The sequence below is a fragment of the Gadus macrocephalus genome, chromosome 15 (genome assembly GCF_031168955.1).
Source record: "Gadus macrocephalus chromosome 15, ASM3116895v1".
Classification (NCBI taxonomy): domain Eukaryota; kingdom Metazoa; phylum Chordata; class Actinopteri; order Gadiformes; family Gadidae; genus Gadus; species Gadus macrocephalus.
In genome coordinates, this window is record NC_082396.1 from 4,821,787 (window position 1) to 4,844,286 (window position 22,500).

General features: G+C 53.1%; 1 protein-coding gene across 1 annotated transcript in view; it reads left to right on the forward strand.

Annotated features, from left to right (window-relative positions):
• Window positions 1-10: 10 nt before the first annotated feature.
• The window catches only part of jag1b (jagged canonical Notch ligand 1b), a 33,096-nt gene continuing 10,606 nt past the window's right edge, over window positions 11-22,500 (forward strand). The window contains exons 1-15 of the mRNA XM_060072596.1: window positions 11-376; window positions 675-980; window positions 7,761-7,806; window positions 10,754-11,011; window positions 11,410-11,470; window positions 13,747-13,877; window positions 14,330-14,449; window positions 16,039-16,152; window positions 16,252-16,365; window positions 16,473-16,586; window positions 18,175-18,221; window positions 19,136-19,309; window positions 20,061-20,211; window positions 21,280-21,444; window positions 22,223-22,336. Of these exons, the coding sequence (XP_059928579.1) occupies window positions 317-376; window positions 675-980; window positions 7,761-7,806; window positions 10,754-11,011; window positions 11,410-11,470; window positions 13,747-13,877; window positions 14,330-14,449; window positions 16,039-16,152; window positions 16,252-16,365; window positions 16,473-16,586; window positions 18,175-18,221; window positions 19,136-19,309; window positions 20,061-20,211; window positions 21,280-21,444; window positions 22,223-22,336 (1,975 nt within the window). The 5' untranslated portion in view covers window positions 11-316. The remainder of the gene's footprint in view (window positions 377-674; window positions 981-7,760; window positions 7,807-10,753; window positions 11,012-11,409; window positions 11,471-13,746; window positions 13,878-14,329; window positions 14,450-16,038; window positions 16,153-16,251; window positions 16,366-16,472; window positions 16,587-18,174; window positions 18,222-19,135; window positions 19,310-20,060; window positions 20,212-21,279; window positions 21,445-22,222; window positions 22,337-22,500) is intronic.

The following is a 22,500-nucleotide window of genomic DNA, read 5'->3' on the forward strand; positions in this document are numbered from 1 at the left end:
CGACCACGCCCTCATGAACTTGTGGAGCTACTTCGACTTCGGACCAGCAGTCAGTTGTGGGCTCGGCTGCCGCATGGCTACTGTGTAGACTCGTCGCTTAAGAGTTGGAAAGCTTGTCGGATAATAAGAAGAAACAAAACGCTTCGTAAATCTGAGGACATACGAGGAAGTGCATATCTATGACTCGGGCAACCTGCGCTCGGTTGAACAAAGTGTGGGCTTTTCCACCCGTGCATGTTTGAGTCAGAGAAGACATAAGTGCCGTGCTTCGGCCAGACAACTGAATTCGTACGAGTGGCAGCACCAGTTCGGAGGCATGATTTTGAGACGCTGCTCGGTGGTGGCTGCTGCCTTTTTACTCTCCTTCCTGGCCAAGGTACGTGCTTAGATCCAGGGGGGAGAGCTCACTCCATGCAACTTCATGGATGTCTTTGCTTTTACATGGTGTATGTGGTGTTCTGCAGGGCTATGCTAACGTTAACTATGACCCATGCTCTCAATGCAAAACCTCGTCGGCCACTTGGGTCCAACGGAGTCGTCGTGTTCACCGTAGTGCACCACGGACGCGCTTCTTGTGGCGTAGTTCACGGGCACGATGGCGACGCTTTAATGGTGTGTGGTGTTTTAAAAAAATATATGATTTTTTTTTTTTTATTGAATTCACTTTCCAACAGGTGTCAGAGGGATCGGGACGATTCGAGTTGCAAATGTTATCGATGCACAACCAGAACGGGGAGCTGCTGAACGGCCAGTGTTGCGACGGCTCCCCGAGCACCGCGGATCAGAAATGCACCCCGGACCAGTGCGAAACCTTTTTCAAAGTCTGCTTGAAGGAATACCAGTCTCGAGTCTTCCCCGGAGGACCGTGTAGTTTCGGAGCCGGATCTACCCCCGTCCTAGGAGGGAATACATTTACTTTCAAGAGCTCTGGCAGGAATGAAAGATCCAGGATAGATTTGCCGTTCCGTTTTGCCTGGCCGGTAAGTTCAATCGGTGGAGGTGGTTGAGAAAAAAAAAAAAACCTTTCCATCTCTGCGACGCACTTTGACTAGTTCTCGACGTTTTCAACTTGGAGCAATTGTGTGCAATTACTGTCAGTCAGTCAATCAGCCCCCACTTCCCCCCCCCCACTTCCCCCCCCCCCCACCACCACCTAGTAAAAACAAATGATTAATCTTTCTCCCTGTCACTGCCCCACGATGGGCGACCCTCCATGAATTGTTCTTTGAATAAGACCCCATGTGGCCCCCTCATTATCCCGGCTAATTAACCAGGTGCGCGTGTTGTTGTTGTTGTTGTTGTCCTCCTCCTCAGACCTTGGCCTATTTCCCTTTTGACGCGTCAGATAATTGGAAATTATGCAATTAACGCCAGTGCCTTGGAAAGTCCGTTGTTGTGTGAGTGTGGAGGGCTGTTAAAGTTTTGCCCTAAAGTATAGGGCTACATGAAGCGTTACTCACGTTGGAGATCAGTTTTCAAGTGTCACCAATTAATGATGAAATATAAGGAGGCCCGCAGAGCCACATTGAAAGGGCCAACTCGAGTTGGAAAGAGTGGAACATGGGCTGGAACATGGCCCCATTGTTTAGGTCCCTAAGCCGTTTTAGGCCTTACCTTCTTTGTGGGTGTGAGACGTGTATGTATAACGGCTAGTATTACATACTAGCTGTTATTCCAATTCGGTTCAAGGGATCCTTTGTGATTTTGTGACATAGGCATATGAACTGCCACAACAGAACGTCATGATTGTTTCTTATTCGTTAATTCCCACATCCATGTTTCAGTGTTTCAGTGGGTTGGATTGCAGCTCGGGTACAGATTGTTTTCATTTGAGAAAGCAGTGTAACAGTGTGTCCACCACTGCTGCACTGCTGCAATTTGATCCTTCGTCCTCCCCAGATTTTTTACTAGTTCTTTTCGGGCGCCTTGCATATTCAAAACAATGGTTGCTGTTTATCATCATGCTGTGGCAACACTAGGATGGCATCAGAACCCATACACCAGTGCCAGATTAAAGTTCCTCCTGGCCATCTGAACAGCACCCTGGCACACGGGTCTTCTGCTAATAGCCATGCAAAGTGAACTCGTGTGCCATTGGCGGAATTTGTCTTGGATTCCTCCCTTCTTCTGAACCAACTGAACTGTCTGAACTGACAGTTGAAAAACGTCTGTGCGTTTCTGTGTAGTTGTTGGCCTCTCTAACCTCCCCAACTCCCCCAAAGAATATTCATTGTGTTCGGGTCCCAGTTCTTCCCTTCAGTGCACAATTACAATCGGCAGGTATGATATCACTCTTTGTCCGTTTTCCAAGACGCTGATTGGCTGTTGCGGACAGATGACAGTGCGGGGGCAATCAGGTTGCCGGGTACCTCGGGTTCACTGAGGTTTGACAAAGTAGAGAGAGAGGGGCGGCGGGGGGGGGGGGGGGATATGTTCTGGTCCCCTTCATTCTCCCCTTGAGAGCCGCATGAAGCTGGCCTCTTGTCCAGACCATGGGCTTTGTTTAAGTCACGCTCTGTTGGACCCCAGGCATTTCATCGCTTTAACCTCGCCACCCACAGTAACTGCTGCACTTAATGAGGCCGCACACATGTGCTCGGATCAGGTAGGCAAGAGAGCCAGGCGTCCCCGCTAAATGGTTCAGCCTTCGCGTGTTTAACGTGAACAGATACCTCAGACTTTTGCTGTTTTTTTGTTTTTCCTTCTTTATAGAAGCACTAGTACACAGGATTCACTGGCCACCGGGCCTCGCTCAGCGTAGCCTCTTTTCACACTTTTTATTGGGATTGCAAAGTGTGGAGCCCAGCCGGCCAGTCTGAAGCAGGACCGCCGCGCGGCTTATCGGCCCCGGGACAATGGCCGTGCCCTCACTGACTACAGTGAGGATTAAAGGGCATAATGGAGGCTGATGTACACTGAAAGCCGGCGTAGGTCAGGCAACAGGAAGCCGGTGCCGGTGGACTCAGCAGTGATGTGTGGGGAGTTTTTTTTTTTTTGGTTGCCCTTAGACAAATCCTTAGTTCGGTCCGAGGCCACCGCGGCGAGTTGACCCTCACCCGAGACGAGGCCACACAAAGGTCTGCTGCCCCGCCAGACAGCAGAGCGCCGGCTGGGTGGTTGGGGTTAGGGTAGCAGATCACATCTTCTAAACACTATTGCCCCCCCCCACACACACACACACACACACACACACGCACACGCACACGCACACACTAGTGAAATGGACCGGTCTTAGCTGGTTATCAGTAGGGGGGGGGGGGGGGGGGGGGGGGGGGGTGGTGGTATGTGCAATCCATTGGTGTCGTTGTTTTTCTTCACTGTTTTTTCTACTCCTTTCGTAATGAATCTAATTCTCTGGCGCCTTTGTTGTCATGCCAGTCAAATTAGGGGGCTGTTTTTTAACTAACACAAAGCTGGCCAGTCTTTCTCGCCCTGGGATTTGTCAGCATCAGAATGATTGATGACTGCTCAGAGCGGTCCTCAGAACAGGGGTCAGGTGAGTTGTTGAAACAGAGATCCGCTCAGCCCCCCCCCCCAGGCCTTGCCGGTGTCCTCTGTTTGCTTTATTTACATCTGCGCCGAGGGTTTAGCGCAAATTATTTAAGCGAAATCACTCATCGGTGCGTAACGCGTACTTGGACACTGTTTGACATCTATCCGGGCCGTGAAGGCATCGTAAGGGCATCGTAAGGGCAATATAGGCAGAGGGTTTGAAGTTTGAATGAGATGTAATAATTGATTACATGTGTGGTGGTGGCGGCCATGTTTCTTTTTGTTTTTTGTTACAGCTTAATCTTATGTTCTTGGTTTGCGTTTATTTTTTTTATTTTTCGAGAAGCTTGAAACATGATGGAGGAAAATCTGTTTTCAATCCGTTTGTCTGGTCCCAGGGAGGGGAATTTCGTGAAAAAAAAAATAAAAAAAGAAGAAAAAACTGTTTGGGATGTTGGAAGGGTTTTATCTTCAGTCGACTTTTGGTTTTTGATGAAAAGCTCTTGGCAAACAAACGTGTCCTGCAGTCTGGGGGGTGCCGCACACAGGCTGTCGGGGTGATCATTAGAGTCCTCCTCTCAACAGGGAATCTGTGTTTTTATGGACAACAGGGTGTGTTGCCTGACAGTGTGGAGTCGTGGCCAGGTCCATGGCTGATACAGTCCAAGTTGATTGACTCATGACAACTGATACAGTAGGTCAACATCCTTTTACGTTATTGACATACCCGCGCAGCCTATCGTTGCCCAGCCTGTGTAACCCTAGTCTCCCTTTGACCAAGCCTTTATTTAGGGCCGCTGCTGTTACTGTTGCCTGTCGGCCAAGGGGATGGTTACGGTTTGTAACTCCGTTGGAATCGAACCACCGGTACACCGAAAAGCCACATGAATTTAATCCATACAGCATGCAGTGAAGAACACCCATTCTTTCTGTTCACGTTTAAGGGAAATTCCTTTTTTTTTCTTTTTCTTTTTTTAAGAGGTACTAGTGTTCTTTGGCTAGTGTGTAACTCAAACTTGTGTGTGTGTGTGTGTGTGTGTGTGTGTGTGTGTGTGTGTGTGTGTGTGTGTGTGTGTGTGTGTGTGTGTGTGTGTGTGTGTGTGTGTGTGTGTGTGTGTGTGTGTGTGTGTGTGTGTGTGTGTGTGTGTGTGTGTGTGTGTGTGTGTGTGTGTGTGTGTTCTCTCTGTAGTTCAAAGGGAACTTGTGAGTCAGCTGGGAGCCTGGGAAAAGCGAACCTGGCAGTAGTGCACAATTCCAAACTGATAACCACTGAGGAGTTATGGAGTGTTGGCCGAGCGGCACTTAGGCGGGTTCTGTTTCACGTTCGCCAGGCTATCGCTTGGTGCCACCACAGAACCTATCCTTTAGTCTTCAAGTTTAACCTATTACTTTCTCGAGATGCGGTTAATAACATTAACCAGATCGGGGTAATATCCCGTCCTGAGAAACGGACTAAGCCCCGTTCTAGAGCCAAGGTTTGAGTTTGTTTACAGAGGGTCAGTATTTAGCTTTCAACTTCTTGGCAGTGAGGCTGAACTGTACACACTGTTTTGGTCTATGCTGGTTTTAAGTGCAAGTTAACATCAGAGAAGTCTTTGCAAAAAGACGGTTATATGTCCTCCTTGGATAGGAGGAGTACCTATTAATAAGCATTAGCTATGAATTAGTTCAAAAAGTAACACATTTTTCAGTATTGGGTTAGACAACAGAAAAATGGCATAATTCCCTTCTCAGGGACAGGAACTGAAATTAACACCTGCTGAAGGCAAACACAAATACCTGTTTGGGGTTAAATCATGACTAGACCGAAAAAGATGTAATAAATCAAACCATAATGCTTCTGTATGGATGAATGGACTGACTGATTGTGACATGTGTGTTTCAAAGTAAATGGTATTTGCCATCTGGCTGTAATGGCAGTTTAGCCCACAGTTGACTTCTTTGTGTCTCTGTGTGGGCCGATATGATGTGCAGGTCCACAATGGGCCAGGTAAAAGTGGCAGTTGGGAGTCAAAAAACAAACAAACAGATTGATTCCATGATTCATGTTGTGTAGCAGAAACCGGTTGTTGACCTTGTCGAATCTAAAAACTTACTGAAATGTGTTGCCGGCCGCGGCGTTCCGCTGGACGCTGAAAACACTTCCTGCCACCCCCCCCACACCCACACCCCCCCACACCCGCACACTCACTCACTCACTCACTCACTCACTCACTCCCTCTCTGTGTTTATTTGATTTCTGCTTCATAATATGTCACGGGGGGCTTTTATTGTGGATGTGCCACAGCGTTTCAAGACAAGAGCGCCTTTTGTTTGGGGGTTTGGGGCAGGGGGGGTTTGAGCGCTGGCACGAGATCAGACGCGAGGACTGGGTCGGGCGTGTGGGGGGGGGGTCGGATCCAAAGGACTGGCGAGGCCAGGCCGCTATGAGATAAGCGGTTGTCGGGCCGGTGTCGTTATGTTTTCCATAGGTTGAAGGTGGACTTTTGTTTTTAGCCCCGGACCAGGGGGGGGGGGCTGCTGTGTGTTGTCGTTCTTCTGAGGTCCGTGCACAGAAAGGGCACGCGGCATTTGTAACATGCCTGTGTGGCGTGGCGCTGGTGGCCAGCGTGTGTGTGACTGTAACAAGTAGGTGCTTCTAGTGGATGAAGCACTGTAAGTGGATCACACATTCTCACAACCGTGCTCCCTCTCTCTCTCTCCCTCTCTCTCCCTCTCTCGCTCAGCCTGTAGCTCTCTCTCTCCCTCACTCGCCCTCTCCCTCTCTTGCCCTGAGCTCTCTCGCAGCCTCGCTCTCTTTCTCCCTCTCTCTGTGTTTCACCCTCACCCTCTCCCCTCACTCTCTCCTCTCTCTCCCCCTCTTGGTCTCCTTCTCTCTTCCTTACACCAGGTCTCTCTGTTTCCCCGTCTCACTCCCTGTGTTTCTCTCACTCTCTCTGTCTCTGTCTCTCTCTGTGTCTGTGTCTCTCCCCTCCCTGCTCTCATTCAAAACCACAGAGAGACGCACTCAAAAGAGTGCGCTCCATTCCCGCATGACTGTGGCACCGGGCAGTGTGGAGGGGTAAGCTGATATTGGTGTGAGCGCTACTGACCCTGAATCAGACAAAGCATTTCAGGAGTGCTGAAATCAAGACCGGCCCCTCCAGAGAGCTCCCCACCTCCTCCTCCCCCTCCACCTCCTCCACCCTTTGAGAATGCAACTCCTAGGTCGAGCATCTCTTTTCTTCTTTCTTTTTTTCCCCTTCTCTCTTGTAGCCTATAAGCCTCCCCCTTCAGCTTGTTTCATTCCCTTTCTCTCCTTCTTCACGGTCTCTCTCTCTCTCTCTCTCTCTCTCTCTCTCTCTCTCTTTCCCCCCCCCCCCCCTCTTTGTCCCTGCTCTCGGGTCAGCCTATGAAACAAGTTTCCGTTTGGTGTCCTTTAACGGTATGGTTTTAGGCTGCTTTATGCAGAGCATGTTTGGACATCAAATACCAACAGTGACCCATCAAATCAAAAAGTCTATGTTAAATAAAACCAACCTGATTTGAGCTAGACACATGCTTCAGTGTGTTATGAGGATATGGCAGGTTAGCCTCTCCAAGGAGACTAATTATTTGAATTTTTATTTTTTGTTCTTTGAAATATAATGCCGGTGATCCGTGCCGGTTTTCTGTGTCATTTGAGACAAGCTTGACCCTTGAGTGCGTCACTGGCCAGAGCTGACCAGTAACCTTTCATTAGACCCATGTTGTAATATCAACAGCGTTTTGCGTCTCTGGACAAATCTGATCAATGCCGTTATAAGTTATCCATTATAAGTACTGGTGAGTAAACTGTGAGTAAAATTTGATTTTAATTTGGTTAGTGTGTTGATTTAACTTTAAATGATAGAAGCTATGAGGAGGCATGAATTCATGTTATTAAAAGGTATTCTGAGTGCCAACTATATGGAACAAGGTGCTTGTGGTCTGTTTTACATTGACATATCCTAAAACAAAGTTCGTAACTAGGTTTTAAGACGTGCTGTTTGATATCGTATTGCAAAACTTGTATGACAAAGTCTGAAATAACGTACATTCAACGTTCATTCCTGTACGCTCAATTGTCAGGCCCTTCTGTGTTTAGATTATCGTGATTTATAAATTCTTTGTTATTCTCCAGATCATAAGCTTTCCTAAGTATCATTGTTCTGAAAATGTTCCATTTCCACCCAAAGTGTGGCCTACAGTCCTGCTCTGTGTTGCTTTGTGTGCTGCTGTGTCTGACACCGTGTCTCTGTCTTTCTTAGAGGTCCTACACGTTGATAGTGGAGGCCTGGGACTTCGAAACCGCCGGTGAGTATCCGCACACTGCTGTTTTTCTCCATTGTCCCCCTCTGTGTTCATAACGACAATGTGGAAGCAGGTGACCGCCGTCCACGGAGCCTTCTCCTTTCAGACCGCTAATGTTCAGAACAGGAAGTTTATACTTTCCCCCCCCCCCCCCCCCTGGTCGCGGCGTGCCGGTGGAGCGGGCGTGTGTTTTTAGGAGGAGGTGTTGACACCTTCCCTTTTAGCGGAGGGGATGAGGGCGGGGAAGTGGCAGGAAAGAGGAAGAGGCTCCAGACGGGGCCGATGCAGGGCCGGTTCCGTTTGGGTGGGGGGCCCCCTGACCCCTATGGAAACGTGTTCTTTGGAAGGAGGACTTGTGGCAGCTGGGGGGCCTGCCGGGGCAGCCAAGGAACCAACACAGTCTTCACGTCGCAACGGCAGAAGCTTTAGTCCACACAGCCGCCCCGGTCGACCCCGTGAAGGTCGGGACCTCTTAGCCCCGATAGGTTCGCTTCCCTTTCCAACCGCATACTTGCGGTCGGCGTCGAACGTATGCGATACTCGTGTGTTGCCACGGCGACCCGGTGCAGGGTTTCTCAGGGGGCTGTGGTGGAAGAAGCCCGGGGTTGTTTTTCTTCCCAAATACGGTTCATTATGTCGGAGAGCCGCTAAAAGGTTGCTTGGCGGTTGAGGGTTTCGTCTGCACACTGTTACGTTTGGACGCTCCCGGATTTATGGGTCCGGGCTCCCACTGGTTGGTGGTTAGATTAGCGACGGCCTGGGGATTGCAGCTAAGTGGAGGCTCGTACCTTCGCCGCCCTAAGGCCGGCTTGTTTATGCAGGTCCGTCTGAGGTCAGCGGGGCTTGAGTCTTTTCTGCTGTATTTGCCGCTCCCTAGAGAGCTATTAGGGCGGCGGTGTGAAAAGCCCCCCTGAATGTACACACTCGGCCCCGGCTAAGCCCCCTGAGCTAGGCCGTGCTAAGCGTGAGGCTCACCTCCTCTATCCTCAACCCGTTGACGAGAAACTCCCCGAAAGATAAAAAAGACAAACATAAGAAAGTTGAACCGAAGGAAATGCTTTGTTTTGTGAGTATATTTGTATAACATGTATAACGGCAGTGCCGTCTTAAATCCTAAAATATGCAATTCTAAGCAGAAACGTCAACTCAATTTCAACATATATCTGGCTCGCGTCCACAAATAATTTCCACACGGTCTTCAAGCCCCATTTTTTTTCAGACCAAACAAAGGGGGAAAAAATATCTAACCCGAAATAGGTTGTGCAACGGCGTTGTGTGTTTTGCTTGGCTGTTAGAAAGCGGGCCTGTCTGAATTGCGCGTGGCTCCGAGCCCGGCATCAGGTAGTGAAGACGTGCCAGTCCAGACCGCGCGCCTCCGGCCGGTAGAGAAATGCCACACATCTGAGCGCTGGATTCCAGCTCATTGTGAAATGTTACCGTGCACTGTGAATTCAGCATGCACCCCCCCCATCCTTGCCTCCTACACACACACAGTCACACACACACACACACAGTCACACACACTCACACATGGACATCATCCAAAGGGAGTAAATACCCTCCTCCCCGCATCTGTGTCCAGGCTTCGGTGTTGACCTATACTTCACAGAGGAGTGATTCACAGAATCCACCCCCCCCCCCCCCTCTCCCATGACCTCGGCCGAGCGAAGTCATTGGCCCGACCACTTTTTACGTGTTTCATTGTCTCCCGATCGCCGGTTTTGATCTAAAGTACGGTGGTATATACGGTGGGCCGGGTGCTAGACGTTTGACTCTCAGGTTGTGTGCGCGCAGTGAACGGGGGGATGGGGTTCGCCACTCGTGTCCGCTGTGTACTGTACGGTTAGCGGTCGTTAAGGGGTTGGCGCCTGGCCTCCCGTGTGTTTGCTTGTCTTATTTGCTTTGTGTGTGTGTGGAGCTCATGAGAGTCGTCGTCCCCCCCCCGTCCCCCCCCCCACTTCGGCTCCGGCCCTTGCCCCCCCCCACACCCCGCCTTCCCGGGCCCATGACCCCCGTCTGTTTGCCGCGGCAGCGACAAGAAAAGGCCCTCTTTGTTTGTGGAATCGCATAGTTGTGGGAATAAAATGCGTCGGCAGTGTCTTTGGCTCCGCCGCTGCCGCGAGGCAGACAGATACGGAGTCATGCGTCTCGGTGGGAAAAAGAGGCTCTAAGAGTAACCAAACGTGACTCGGTCGGGAGTGTTTTGACGGAGGCCTGTTACACTTACGAATGTAAGCGAGGGGAAGGGGAAGAGGGAGAGAAGGAAATTGCTGATGGTGCGCTAGCAGGCATCCCAGCAGTGGCTGTGGCATCCCTCTGTCCTTAAGCTGTAATTTATGGTCAGTGCGGTTCTGTCCTCGCTCTCAGCAGAGAGAGGGCAGCCATATCCTCCGGCAGTAAAGCGTTGACACACAGAGCCCGGGCGGGGAGACGGAGCGTGAGAAAAAAGTAGTTAGCGGTGTTCGTTACAGTCGAGGCTTTTCATTTCGCTGGGTTGCTCTCCTCTCGTCGCTCATTAATTACACGGCCTCCAAGAACTCGTCTGCTACTCGGGTCCGTGTGTGTTTAGTTGTTAGTTTTCGGTCGTGTCCCCTGACGTCACGGTTCGGGTGGCCATCACAACAAAGCACGTGGAAACCATGACATCAGACGGCATTTGCTTTCACTTCCTTTATATATAAAATTGACCTCATTGTTGACATTTAGGGCATTTAGCCGAAGCTTTTATCCAAAGCGACATGCTACATTTGTCGGAAGAAAGAGAAACGGCTATTTATCGCTGTCTGTACATTAAGGACTCATAGGACCAAACGCCAGGCACTTGGTTGTATGAACATCCTTACTGTACCAACATAGTTGCTCTGTTGAAGTTTGTATAAGAACGGTCGTTAACCACAAGTGTACACAAAGCCATGTGTTGACCGTGTCTTCGCCCCGCTGTCCTCCCCAGGTGTCGAGGGACAGGTGATCGAGATGTCCTCGCACTCCGGCATGATCAACCCCTCGCCCAACTGGCAGAAGCTGACGCACAACGGGCACGTGGCCCAGTTCGAGTACCAGATCCGGGTCAGCTGCGACGAACACTACTATGGCTTCGGCTGCAACAAGTTCTGCCGGCCCCGGAACGACTTCTTCGGCCACTACACGTGCGACTCCAACGGCAACAAGACCTGCCTGGAGGGCTGGTCCGGGGCAGATTGCGACACACGTAAGCCCCCCCCCCCCACCCCCTCTCTAGCAGCGAGCATTATGGGTACTGGACAAGCTCTAACTGGGACGTCATCGTGAGTAGCCTGTGAGGGGATGTCTAGAGGGGGTGTTGATGTCGTTATTGTTTTTAAACATCTCTGTGAAAAGCTGTTTATTTTCTGATCGCTATGCCGTACGTTACCGTTGGATGGACCTGTGAGAGCATGTTCTGTTCAATGTGGCAGAGTTTATCCCAGGTCTGGATACCATTGGAAAATAATCTGTAATCAGCCGTGGGGGAATTACAATTCTCTGAACACAATCAACGAGAAGTGTTCTAAAATGGCCATGAACTAGTGAACCAGTTGCCAGCCCAGTTAAAAAAAAAAGAGTTTTCCCCCCTCTCTTCCCCTTCAGCCATTTGCCGACAAGGGTGCAGCACCGAGCACGGGTTCTGCAGCGAGCCAGGTGGTTGCAAGTAAGTACTCACCATCCCCATGTAACACAGACACACGCACACGCACACGCGCTGGAAAGAGAGAGGCCGTCTGCGGCCCGACACCGCATGTCTGTGGTGCCGTCCCAGCCGTCGGAGACCAGGGCTCAACAGATGATGTTGGCCCGGCTGTTTGGCAAACGGTTTCCACTATCCTGGCTGGTTAAAGGAATGCCGGGTACGGAAAGTCAACGACAAAGAGTAGGAGCTCGGAACAGCAGGAAGAGGTTAAGGGCGGGCCCTTCTCCCCTCTCTAATGATACCGGCCTTATCGGTGCGATCATGTGGGACTCTTGAGATCCCGTCAAAGTGCTCTGTTTGTGTAGCTAATGGTTTCCCTAACGCCGTGTGTATGAACACAGCCAGGGGGAAAGTCATGCACCGATGCATATCAGTGGGGTCCATTGTGTGCCCTGCTTCCAAACGGAGAGCGCGGTCACATCCTCATCCTGCAGGCCTGCTCCCCTCCGTACCGGGGGGGGGGGGGGGGGGGGGGGGCCCTGGGGGCCAGACATCAGCGGCCCAGACATCAGCGGCCCCAGGCGTCGTTTGGCCCCATATGAATGATACGGTGACGAGGTTTGCTCTGTTCTCTAGCGGCCCTTGTGCGTTTTCCCAAGCTCCTCATCCGTCGTAACCATCCTCATCCGTCGCAACCAGCGCCCGTTGGCTGCGACGTCTGGAAGGGCCGGGACATTCCTTGGGTGGTGCGCACAGGTGTGTCCCTCTTTCCCAGCCCTGTGTCGATGCATGTCGAGCTGGAGCGCGGCCAGCCGTGGAGGTGTTCTCATCCAGTGTGGGCCAGCGCCTGTGCTTGCTGGCAGAGCGATGCGATGTGCCATTACCCAATGCGGTTATGCCTGGGCTCCCGTTCGCCCGCGGGCTAAACTGTCCTCTCATCGCTCACCCCCACCGGGTCACAGCGACCTGTAATGGAACGGTTATTGTTTAGTGACGCCCCGCGTTTTGCATAAGCTGACTCGACACTCGTTGCATCACAGAAGAACGCACGCACACTCTCGCTAGAAACGGTACCGCACATACATGTCGGTTTCTTTGATATCTCCAATCTTTAAAAGGCGATGACCTCAGGGTTTCCTGTGATGACGTGCTTGTGCATTGACTCAAGTGACGGTTGCTGTTGGTGGGGGGGGGGGGAAGAAGAAATCCTATGCAAGTTCCCCTGGGAAAGGCCTGGCACGCCATTAGCATCAATATAGCTTTAATCACAGAGCAAGGCCTTCTTTACCACCGCGTTTATTTTTACTGGCTGTCTGTTTGCCCCCCCCCCCCTCCACCCCCCAGAAGGTCAGCTGCATTTCCTGTCGCTAGGCTCCGGGGGGAACATCAACATCATATCGCCAACGGGCCCCCTCTCGTTGTTGCCCCTCCTTACAACGCAGCGAATGGCCCCTCACTGTCCGGCTAATTACGGAGGCAGCCGGCGGCGCACTGCGTTTATCAGCTTAATTACGGAGCGGGACGACTGCTGTGGTCAGACTGTCTCTCCCCCCCCCACCACCTACTACACTTCTCCCGGGGCTCAGTCCGGGACTCATCCCGACCCGTGGGAACCAGGCCCTCAGGCCCCGGGGAGGGGGGGACCTCCTCCTCCTCCTCCTCCTCCTCCTCCTCCTCCTCCTCCTCCTCCTCCTCCTCCTCCTCCTCCTCCTCCGTCGCCGCGGTACAGGGTCCCCGCTCCCGGCTCCGAGGACGGGGCGAAGACTCCCAGCCCCCCGGCTGTGATTGCCAAGTCACAGGCTCGGAGCTGTGACCGACCAACAGAGCGTCTGGCGGCGTGCTAATGTTAGCCCAAAGAGCCCTCTGGAACCATATTTGGTGTCCTTCTGTTTCCTGAAAACACTCAACATTGTATGCCCGTTTGGTGTTAATCCTGTGCATTGTTTAAAACCCAAAAAACAGACAAAAAAACGAGTTACTCAGGATCATTCGCGGTCGTTCAACGCCGCTAGTTTGCTAGCAAGGAAGGAAGGAAGGAAGGAGAGTGAGAGAAGAGAACTTGTTTTTCCTTCTGTACGGCTCTCAATCTATGATGTGTTAATGGGTTTGTCTTATCACCAAATCATTGCATAAACATGCATCACTTTCCAGATAACTCTCGACTATATTTATACAACTTTTAAGTGGTGTGTGTGTTTGCGTGTGCGTGTGTGAGAAAATATGAGGCCCATAAATGTCATGAGGTCACCAGGCTGTTATTAGTTTATTGATGTGAACGCGGGCTCCTCTGTGCGCAGGTGTCTCTACGGCTGGCAGGGCCAGTACTGTGACAAGTGCATCCCTCACCCGGGCTGCGTGCACGGGACCTGCGTTGAGCCATGGCAGTGCCTCTGCGGCACCAACTGGGGCGGCCATCTTTGCGACAAAGGTTCGAAACCAAGTGGATTGACATTCGGACTGCCAATGTAAACGTTCAATGTTCAAACGTAGCTTTCTTATCTGTGAGGGGTGGTCAGTCTACCTGTAGCCATTTTAGGAGCATGACCTGAACCTATACATTGATAGATACAACTAAATGAATCCCCCGCAGTTGAAATTCCTGTGTTACAGAAGTAGTGCTAGGGAAAACAAAAATGGAAGTAAATGCTAAAGTAAGGACAAATGGAACAAACATGGCAAACGGTATAAATTATAAAGTGGTAACGCAACCTATATCGAACAATTCAAAATGATGATAATAATATTTTAAGTCGTTTTGGATAAAAGCACATGCTTAACGACAAGACAGCCAATCAATCTGCAGCCTGACATCCAGTGAGACGTAGGGGTCCGCTCCGACCCTCTACTAAACCCTCCGCTTCCCCCCCCCCCCCCAACCAGACCTGAACTTCTGCGGCACCCATCTGCCCTGCCTGAACGCTGGCACCTGCATCAACACGGGCCCCGACAAGTACCAGTGTACCTGCGCCGAAGGCTACTCCGGGGCCAACTGTGAGCGAGGTAGGTCCCCGGACGCTCTCGCCGTACACCGCTGACGTCTTTATGGGCTAAAGCACACGGTTTACCCAGAGTGAAATATGTGCGGTGAGGGGAATCTGTGGGGAGGAGGAGGTAGAAAAAGCACACCCACCCACCCCCCCACCCCCCCCCCCCCCCCCCCCCCCACACCCCGATGACAGGCAGGAAAGACTCGGCGCTCGATGAGCCGACAGAGGGGGGAGGGGATAGGGCGGGGAGGGGGGGGGGGTTCGGAGGTCAGAGGTCGCCGTGAGTTTGTAATCAGAGGAGGTGGTAACTTGGCCCCTAATCTGTTTGAGTGTGTGTCTGGATACCCCAGAGGGCAGGGCATCCTCTGGCTTGATGAGCCTCTCTCGCGCTCGCTCTCTCTCTCTCGCTCACTCACTCTCTCCTGCTTGCCCGCTCTCTCTCTTTCTCTCTTTCTCTCCTTCTCTCTTGCCCGCTCTCTCTCGCTCGCTCTTGCTCGCTCGCTCTTGCTCGCTCGCTCTCTTGCTCGCTCTCTTGCTCGCTCTCTTACTCTCTCTCTCGCTCTCTCTCTCTCTCCGGGCTCCTCCCATGGTGGTGCAGACGGGCGTGGTTGCGCGATGAGCTGCCGGCTCTCAGCTGCTCCACAGCCCTTCACCATGGAGATGATGGGCCAGGGTTAGGGGTGTGGGGTGGTGAGAGGGGGGGGAGGGTTGGGGGCGGCACCACGTCTCATTAAATGGGAGCTTTGCGGGGCGCTGACAGCTTAACTGCAGGGATGTCAGGAAACTGCCCTTTTGTAACGGGAGGCCCGTCCGCAAACCAGGAGGACATGGAGGGCCGGCACCCCTCAGACCCCACCTCCACAACCCTGCACTCCTCTCCATCCCCCCTCCCTCCTCCCCCACGTTCGCCCGGGACATTCCGAGTCCGGTTCCCCCTGGTCACCGTTCACCGGCCGGGTTCATCGTCCCGGTGAATCATTCATCGGTTTGCCGCGCGCTGGTTTAGGAGTCGCTCATCCCTGACTCGTGAAAAGGGCGGGAAGACTGCACATCTGCCCCTACTTCCTCTCCCTCCCTCCCTCCCTCCCTCCCTCTCTCTCACCTTGGCTTGCCCCCCCCCCCCATCCCCCCCCCCCACCTCCCTTTCTATCCCACCGAACGCGCTCTCACGAAGAATGGCTGGGGAGAGGAAAGGAGGGGGGAGGAAGGGGGGGGGGGAGGGCACGCTGGGTCGGTCGGGTTAACTCGGCATGAAAGATGATTTCCTGGTGTGGTCCGTCGTGCGGTTAATGAGGCTGAGGTGTGTGTGTGTGTGTGTGTGTGTGTGTGGTTTAAGGGGGCTAAGTTAGTGGTCTTCGTGGTGGGCCGTCTCTACCTCCAAAGCTGTGTTCTGAGGGACAATCCCAGGGGTTCCTAGAGAGAGGGAATAAGAGGGCAACCACGTCTAGTGTGGAAGAGGTTGTTCTTCAGAGGAAGGCGCGAGAGTGTATAAAGACAGCGGTGTGGAATGGTGCGTTCTCTTGAGGAAAGGCGTGAGAGGGTATGTAGACAGCGGGCCCTCCTGACCGCTCTGCCCCCCCCCCCCCCCCCCGTTCCCCACAGCGGAGCACGCCTGCCTGTCTAACCCCTGCGCCAACGGGGGCAGCTGCACGGAGACCAGCCAGGGCTACGAGTGCCAGTGTGGCCCCGGCTGGACCGGCCCCTCCTGCAGCATCAGTAAGAAGACCCAAGTCTCTAAAAGACTACAAACATGGGTGCCGTCGCGGGGTCCTTCTACTGTAACACAATGGCATGTCCCGTCCCCCCCCCCTGCAGATGTCGACGAATGCAGTCCCAACCCGTGTAGCCACGGAGGAACCTGCCAGGATCTCATCAACGGCTACAAGTGTCACTGTCCCACGCAGTGGACGGGCAAGACCTGCTTGATCGGTGAGCCTCCCGGCGGACCCTCGCTCGCATGTATAGAGACGCACACGCGCCACACACACACCGCATAAACACTGCCCTTTTTTTATTTTTTATTTTCAAACCAACAGATGCCAACGAGTGCGACAGCAAGCCCTGTGTCAATGCCAACTCTTGCCGCAACCTGATTGGTGGATACTTCTGCGAGTGCACGCCTGGTTGGACCGACCAGAACTGTGACACGAGTAAGTTGACAGCTGTCGGCTGCAGCCGCGGGGCGAGACACCTGTCCAGCATTTGCCACTTCTCTGTAGTCACTCTTTCCCTCTTTCTTTCCTTCCGTCTTTCCATCTCTCTCCGTCTCGGCCTCTCTGTCCGTCTCTTGGTCTCTCTGTCTCTCTCTATGTCTCTCTCTCTCTCTGTGTGTCTGTCTCTCTCTTTCTCTGTCCCTCTCTCACTCGGTCTCTGTGCGTCTCTCTCTCCCTCTGTCTCTCTCTCTCCCTGTGTCTCTCTCTCTCTCTCTGTGTCTCTCTCTCTCAGTCCCTCTGTCTCTCTGTCTCTCTGTCTCTCTGTCTCTCTGTCTCTCTCTCCCTCTCTCTGTCTCTCTCTCTCTCAGTCTCTCTCTCTCAGTCCCTGTCTCTCTCTCTCTCTCTCTCTCTGTCTCTCAGTCCCTGTCTCACTCTCTCTGTCTGTTTTTTGTCAGTACTTTTCTTTGGCTCTGCGTGGGCAATTGTTGGGCTGTGATTTTTCGAATTCAAAGCATAGTTCTGCCTCTCTAGTGTGTAAACGATCCCACCTCATCATTATTACGCCTGTGTGTGTGGCCACGGCTACGGTGATTAGCTCCGGCCCGAGAGAAAAGGGGGGGAAAAAAAAAACGACTTCATCGCTTGCTTCCCTTGGCAACGCGAATGGAATGTTTTGCCCCAAAGCAGGGTTTCACATGTGCTGTGATGTCGTGTGAGGCCAAGTGTTTTGCTTGCGCATGTTCAAGGTTCGAAGACGCCAAACACACACAGGCACAGGCACACACAGACATACACAGACACACAACACAGACACACAACACACACACACACGCACGCACGCACGCACGCACGCACAGAGAGACGCGCACAAACAGAGAGAGAGAGACACGCGCACAAACAGAGAGAGAGAGAGACGGGCACAAACAGAGAGAGAGAGACGGGCACAAACAGAGAGAGAGAGAGACGGGCACAAACAGAGAGAGAGAGACGGGCACAAACAGAGAGAGAGAGACGGGCACAAACAGAGAGAGAGAGACGGGCACAAACAGAGAGAGAGAGAGACGGGCACAAACAGAGAGAGAGAGACGGGCACAAACAGAGAGAGAGAGATGGGCACAAACAGAGAGAGAGAGAGACGGGCACAAACAGAGAGAGAGAGAGAGAGAGAGAGAGAGAGAGAGAGAGACGGGCACAAACAGAGAGAGAGAGACGGGCACAAACAGAGAGAGAGAGACGGGCACAAACAGAGAGAGAGAGAGACGGGCACAAACAGAGAGAGAGAGACGGGCACAAACAGAGAGAGAGAGATGGGCACAAACAGAGAGAGAAAGAGTCGGGCACAAACAGAGAGAGAGAGACAGGCACAAACAGAGAGAGAGAGAGAGACGGGCACAAACAGAAAAACAGGCGCACACACACACACACACACAAACAGGCACATACAGAAACAGTGTCTCTCGCGCGCGCACACACTGGCACACCTCCAGCGGGGAGGGGGGGGACAACACAGGAGACTGCAGACCGTCTGGCTGAAATAGCGCGTTCATTCACTCACGCTGCCATTTGTTTTCCCTCCCCTGCTTAGATATCAACGACTGCAAGGACCAGTGCCAGAACGGGGGGACCTGCAAGGTACGTCCCGCCTCAGCCCGTCTGCCATCAGCATGACTCCTGCCCCCGTGTTGTTTGTTTGTTTGTTTGTGTACCCGCCCCCCCCCCCAAACCGCCCGGTCTCTGCCTCATGCGTAGCGGGGGCCCCTGGCCTGGGCAGCGGTTTAAATAAGTGGCCGCCCGAGCCTCTCTCTCTCTGTCTCTCTCTCTCTCTTTCTCTCATATATATATATATATATATATATATATATATATATATATATATATATATATATATATATATATATATATATATATATATATATATATATATATATATATATATATATATATATATATATATATATATATATATCCATCCACCCCTCCTCTCTCTCTCTCTCTGCGCTCGACCCACCGACGCAGCGCAATTGTTGTGGAATTCCTCCCTGGAAATGGCAGTCTGACGGGGGGAACGGGTTCACAGGGGTTTCCGAGGGAGGGACAGCAGAGTTCTCTGACCGCACCGGCTTGGATTACCATAAACATTATTGTGTTGAGCCGCTGCCAGGAAAATGTGTCGAAATAATTGCGGAGCTGTGATAATGCCGGGAGAAAAGAGAAACAACAACTCCTTCGCTCCGTCTCTGTCTGCCACCCGACCGACGCCGCCCGTCGCTGTCCCCCTCTCTCTCTCTCTCTCTCTCTCTCTCTCTCTCTCTCCCTCTCTCTCCCTTTCTCTCTCTCTCTCTTACATGCACTCACTCTTTCCCTCTCACTCTTTGCCACGCACCCCACTCCACTCACACATTCCCACACTCCTACTCTTTCAGAATTGTCTCCCCAGTTTAATATTAACCGTTCAGACCTAACCAACCACAGTTTGGCTGCACCGTGCTGACCCTCCTCTCTCCCTCCTCCCCCCCCCCCCCCCCCCCCCCCCCCCCCCCCCCCAGGACCTGGTGAACGCGTACCGCTGTGCGTGCGCTCCGGGCTTCACGGGGGACCACTGCGAGCAGGACGTGGACGAGTGTGTGAGCGCGCCCTGCCTCAACGGCGGCCAGTGTCAGAACGAGGTGGACGGCTTCAAGTGCCTCTGCCTCGCCGGGTTCTCCGGAAACCTCTGCCAGGTGAGCCGAGAGAAGCGCCACACGCGAGCAAGCAAACAAACCAACGGGGCTATAGCGGGCCCCTGAGCGTTGGGGGCCCAAACGCCTGGCTCCCAGCTGTAGCTCTGCAGCGTCACTGGCCCCGCGATGCCGCCAGTAATAGTCGCTCTGGGTTTGTTGTAAAAAAAAATAGTTTTCACTGTTCCCCACCCTCTTAAATGGTCGTTGTTCCACCGTCCTGACTTACAAAGAAGAGAGAAAATGGGGGGGGGGGGGGGGGGGGGAGTGGGGAGGGCTTTGTTTGGAGGCTGCTCTTGGCGCACGCGGGGTACATTCCTACACTGAAAGCCCAGACTCAGAGGACGGCTCTTATGTCTGCCTCACCTCCTACACGCCCTCCCTCGTCTCCCCCTCCTCTCCCTTCACTCCATCTCTGTCTCTCTAAGTCTGTGTGTCTCTGTCTCTGTCTCTCAGTCTGTCTCTCTCGCTCTCTGCGTCTGAGTCGCTCGCTCTGTCTCTGTCGCTCACCATCTCTCTCTCTTCCTCTGTCCCTGTCTCTCTCTCCCCCTCTCTCTCTCTGTCTGACTCCCCTCTGTCTCTCTCTCCCCCTCTCTCTCTCTGTCTGACTCCCCTCTGCGTCTCTCTGTCTCCCCTCTAAGTGTTTATGCGTGTGCTCCTCTGCTGGCACGGCCCGCCGTAAGGGAGGCCTCGCTCATCGATCATGTCCGTCTCCTGGACTCACCCCTCTCCCCCTCTCTCCCCCCCCCCCCAGCTGGACGTGGACTACTGCCTGCCCAACCCGTGTCAGAACGGGGCGGCCTGCTTCAACCTGGCCGACGACTACTACTGCGCCTGCCCTGAGGACTACGAGGGCAAGAACTGCTCGCACCTCAAAGACCACTGCCGCACCACCACCTGCAAAGGTAACCAGCCTCTCCCCGTCGCCCTCCCTGTCGCCTCCCCGTCGCCCCCCCCCCCCTCTCCCCGTCGCCCCCCCCCCTCTCCCCGTCGCCCCCTCTCCCCGTCGCCCCCCCCCCCCCCCCCCCCTCTCCCCGTCGCCCCCCCCCCCCTCTCCCCGTCGCCCCCCCCCCTCTCCCCGTCGCCCCCCCCCCTCTCCCCCTGCTCCTCAGGATCACCGGGGGGGGGATCCCCGCCCCTCCTAGGGGGAAAAAACGCTGAGTAAGACGAGGCTACAACGTGAGCCTTTTGCTTTCTCGTACTGGAGCTACTAATAGTAGTAGTAGTATAAAACAAAATAAGGGCTGTTGTGTGTGTGTGTGTGGTTTCCTTAAAAGCCCCCCCCTCCCCCCTCCCCCCAAGAGAGCTTTTCCAGCCAGTTTCCCCCCCCCCCCCCCCCCCCTTTTACTTCTCAGAATATCTGGCACTAGGCTGATCACACTGTGTTCAGAGTAATGACTTGGTGGGTAACCCCCCTTTTACTGTGTGTGTGTGTGTGTGTGTGTGTGTGTGTGTGTGTGTGTGTGTGTGTGTGTGTGTGTGTGTGTGTGTGTGTGTGTGTGTGTGTGTGTGGCAGCCTGATTCCAGATACTGTGTGATTTCTCTCTGCTCTTGGCAGGAATTACATGATTACAGGGTGGAAAGGGGGGTGTGGGGGGGGGGGGGGGGGGGGGGGGGGGGACCAAATGCAACCCCGACTCCTAAGTGCTCCAGACACTCGGAGAAGCAGGGAGGGGGGAGGAGGGAGGGAGGAGGGGGGGGGGGGGGGTTTAGATCCCATTGATCGGTTCTGAAAGCAGAACCGATCCAGCTTATCGCCGCCAGCTCGTCATCGCTTTTCCATCGCCTTGCTCGGAGCACCGGAACGATCCAATCAGAGAACGGCAGAAACAAACAAACCACTACACTTTTATTTTTCCCTTCCCTCCTCTCTGGCACGGATGTTTTCCTCTATACCCCCCCCCCACACCACCTCCATCCATGTCGACGTTTCTGCTTTCTGTAATAACTCCCCCCCCCCCCCCTCCCCCCAGTGATCGATAGCTGCACGGTTGCCGTGGCGTCCAACAGCACGCCGGGTGGGGAGCGTTACATCTCGTCCAACGTGTGCGGGCCCAGAGGCCGCTGCCGGAGCCAGGCCGGGGGCCAGTTCAGCTGCGAGTGCCAGGAGGGCTTCAGAGGCACATACTGTCATGAGAGTAAGCACGCGTACACACATACGCATAATTACACGCACACACACGCATATATGCACGCACGGCACGCACATGCATGCACATATACACACATGCGTGCCTATGCACACACACACACACATATGTTCACACACACACACACACACACACACACACACACACACACACACACACACACACACACACACACACACACACACACACACACACACACACACACACACACACACACGTATGCGGAAGACCATATACACACACGCTCGTATACGCACACGCATGTACTCACTCTCACATACAAATCACTCAAACACATAACATTTTGGGTGTTTCCATTCCATCAGTGGCGTCCGGCAAAGGGGGCTGATTTTTTTTTTTTATAAGGGTGTAACCCGAGTTTGGCTAAATGGGAATGTAGGGGTTTGAGTGAATAAATCGGCCGAATGACACCACTATGGGAGTGGGTAAGTCCCTGGATATGCCAGGAGGAAAATTCGCATTTCTTCCTGTTACTTTGTCAAATGAACACTTTTTTTTCTCCTTCTCTTCGGAAACAAATCAAATCTAATTGGAGGTTAGGAGCTAATTTGGAGGTTAGGAGCTAACCACTGAATAAAGAGCTAACTCGTGTAACAAGCTAACTCAGTTAAAGGCTACCTCATCTAGCACAGGCCTTTCTCAAGTCAAGCTAAAGGCTAACTCAAACTAAGGGCTATCTCAGTCAAGCTAAGGGCTAACTCGAGGAAGAAGGCTGACGGGAAGCTGTGTCACGTGTGCTCCCCAGACATTAACGACTGTGAGAGCAACCCGTGTCGCAATGGCGGCACCTGCATCGACAAAGTCAGCGTGTACCAGTGCATCTGTGGCGACGGCTGGGAGGGCGAGCACTGTGAAATCAGTAAGTGATCACCTACACACACAAACGCAGACGCACGCGCCGGCGAACGCCACATACACGCACTGTGTCAATGACGTACACAGTCGGTCACTGGCGCAAACTCACAAATCCGTTGACATACACAAACGGTCGCTGACACACACACACACACACACAAACGTACT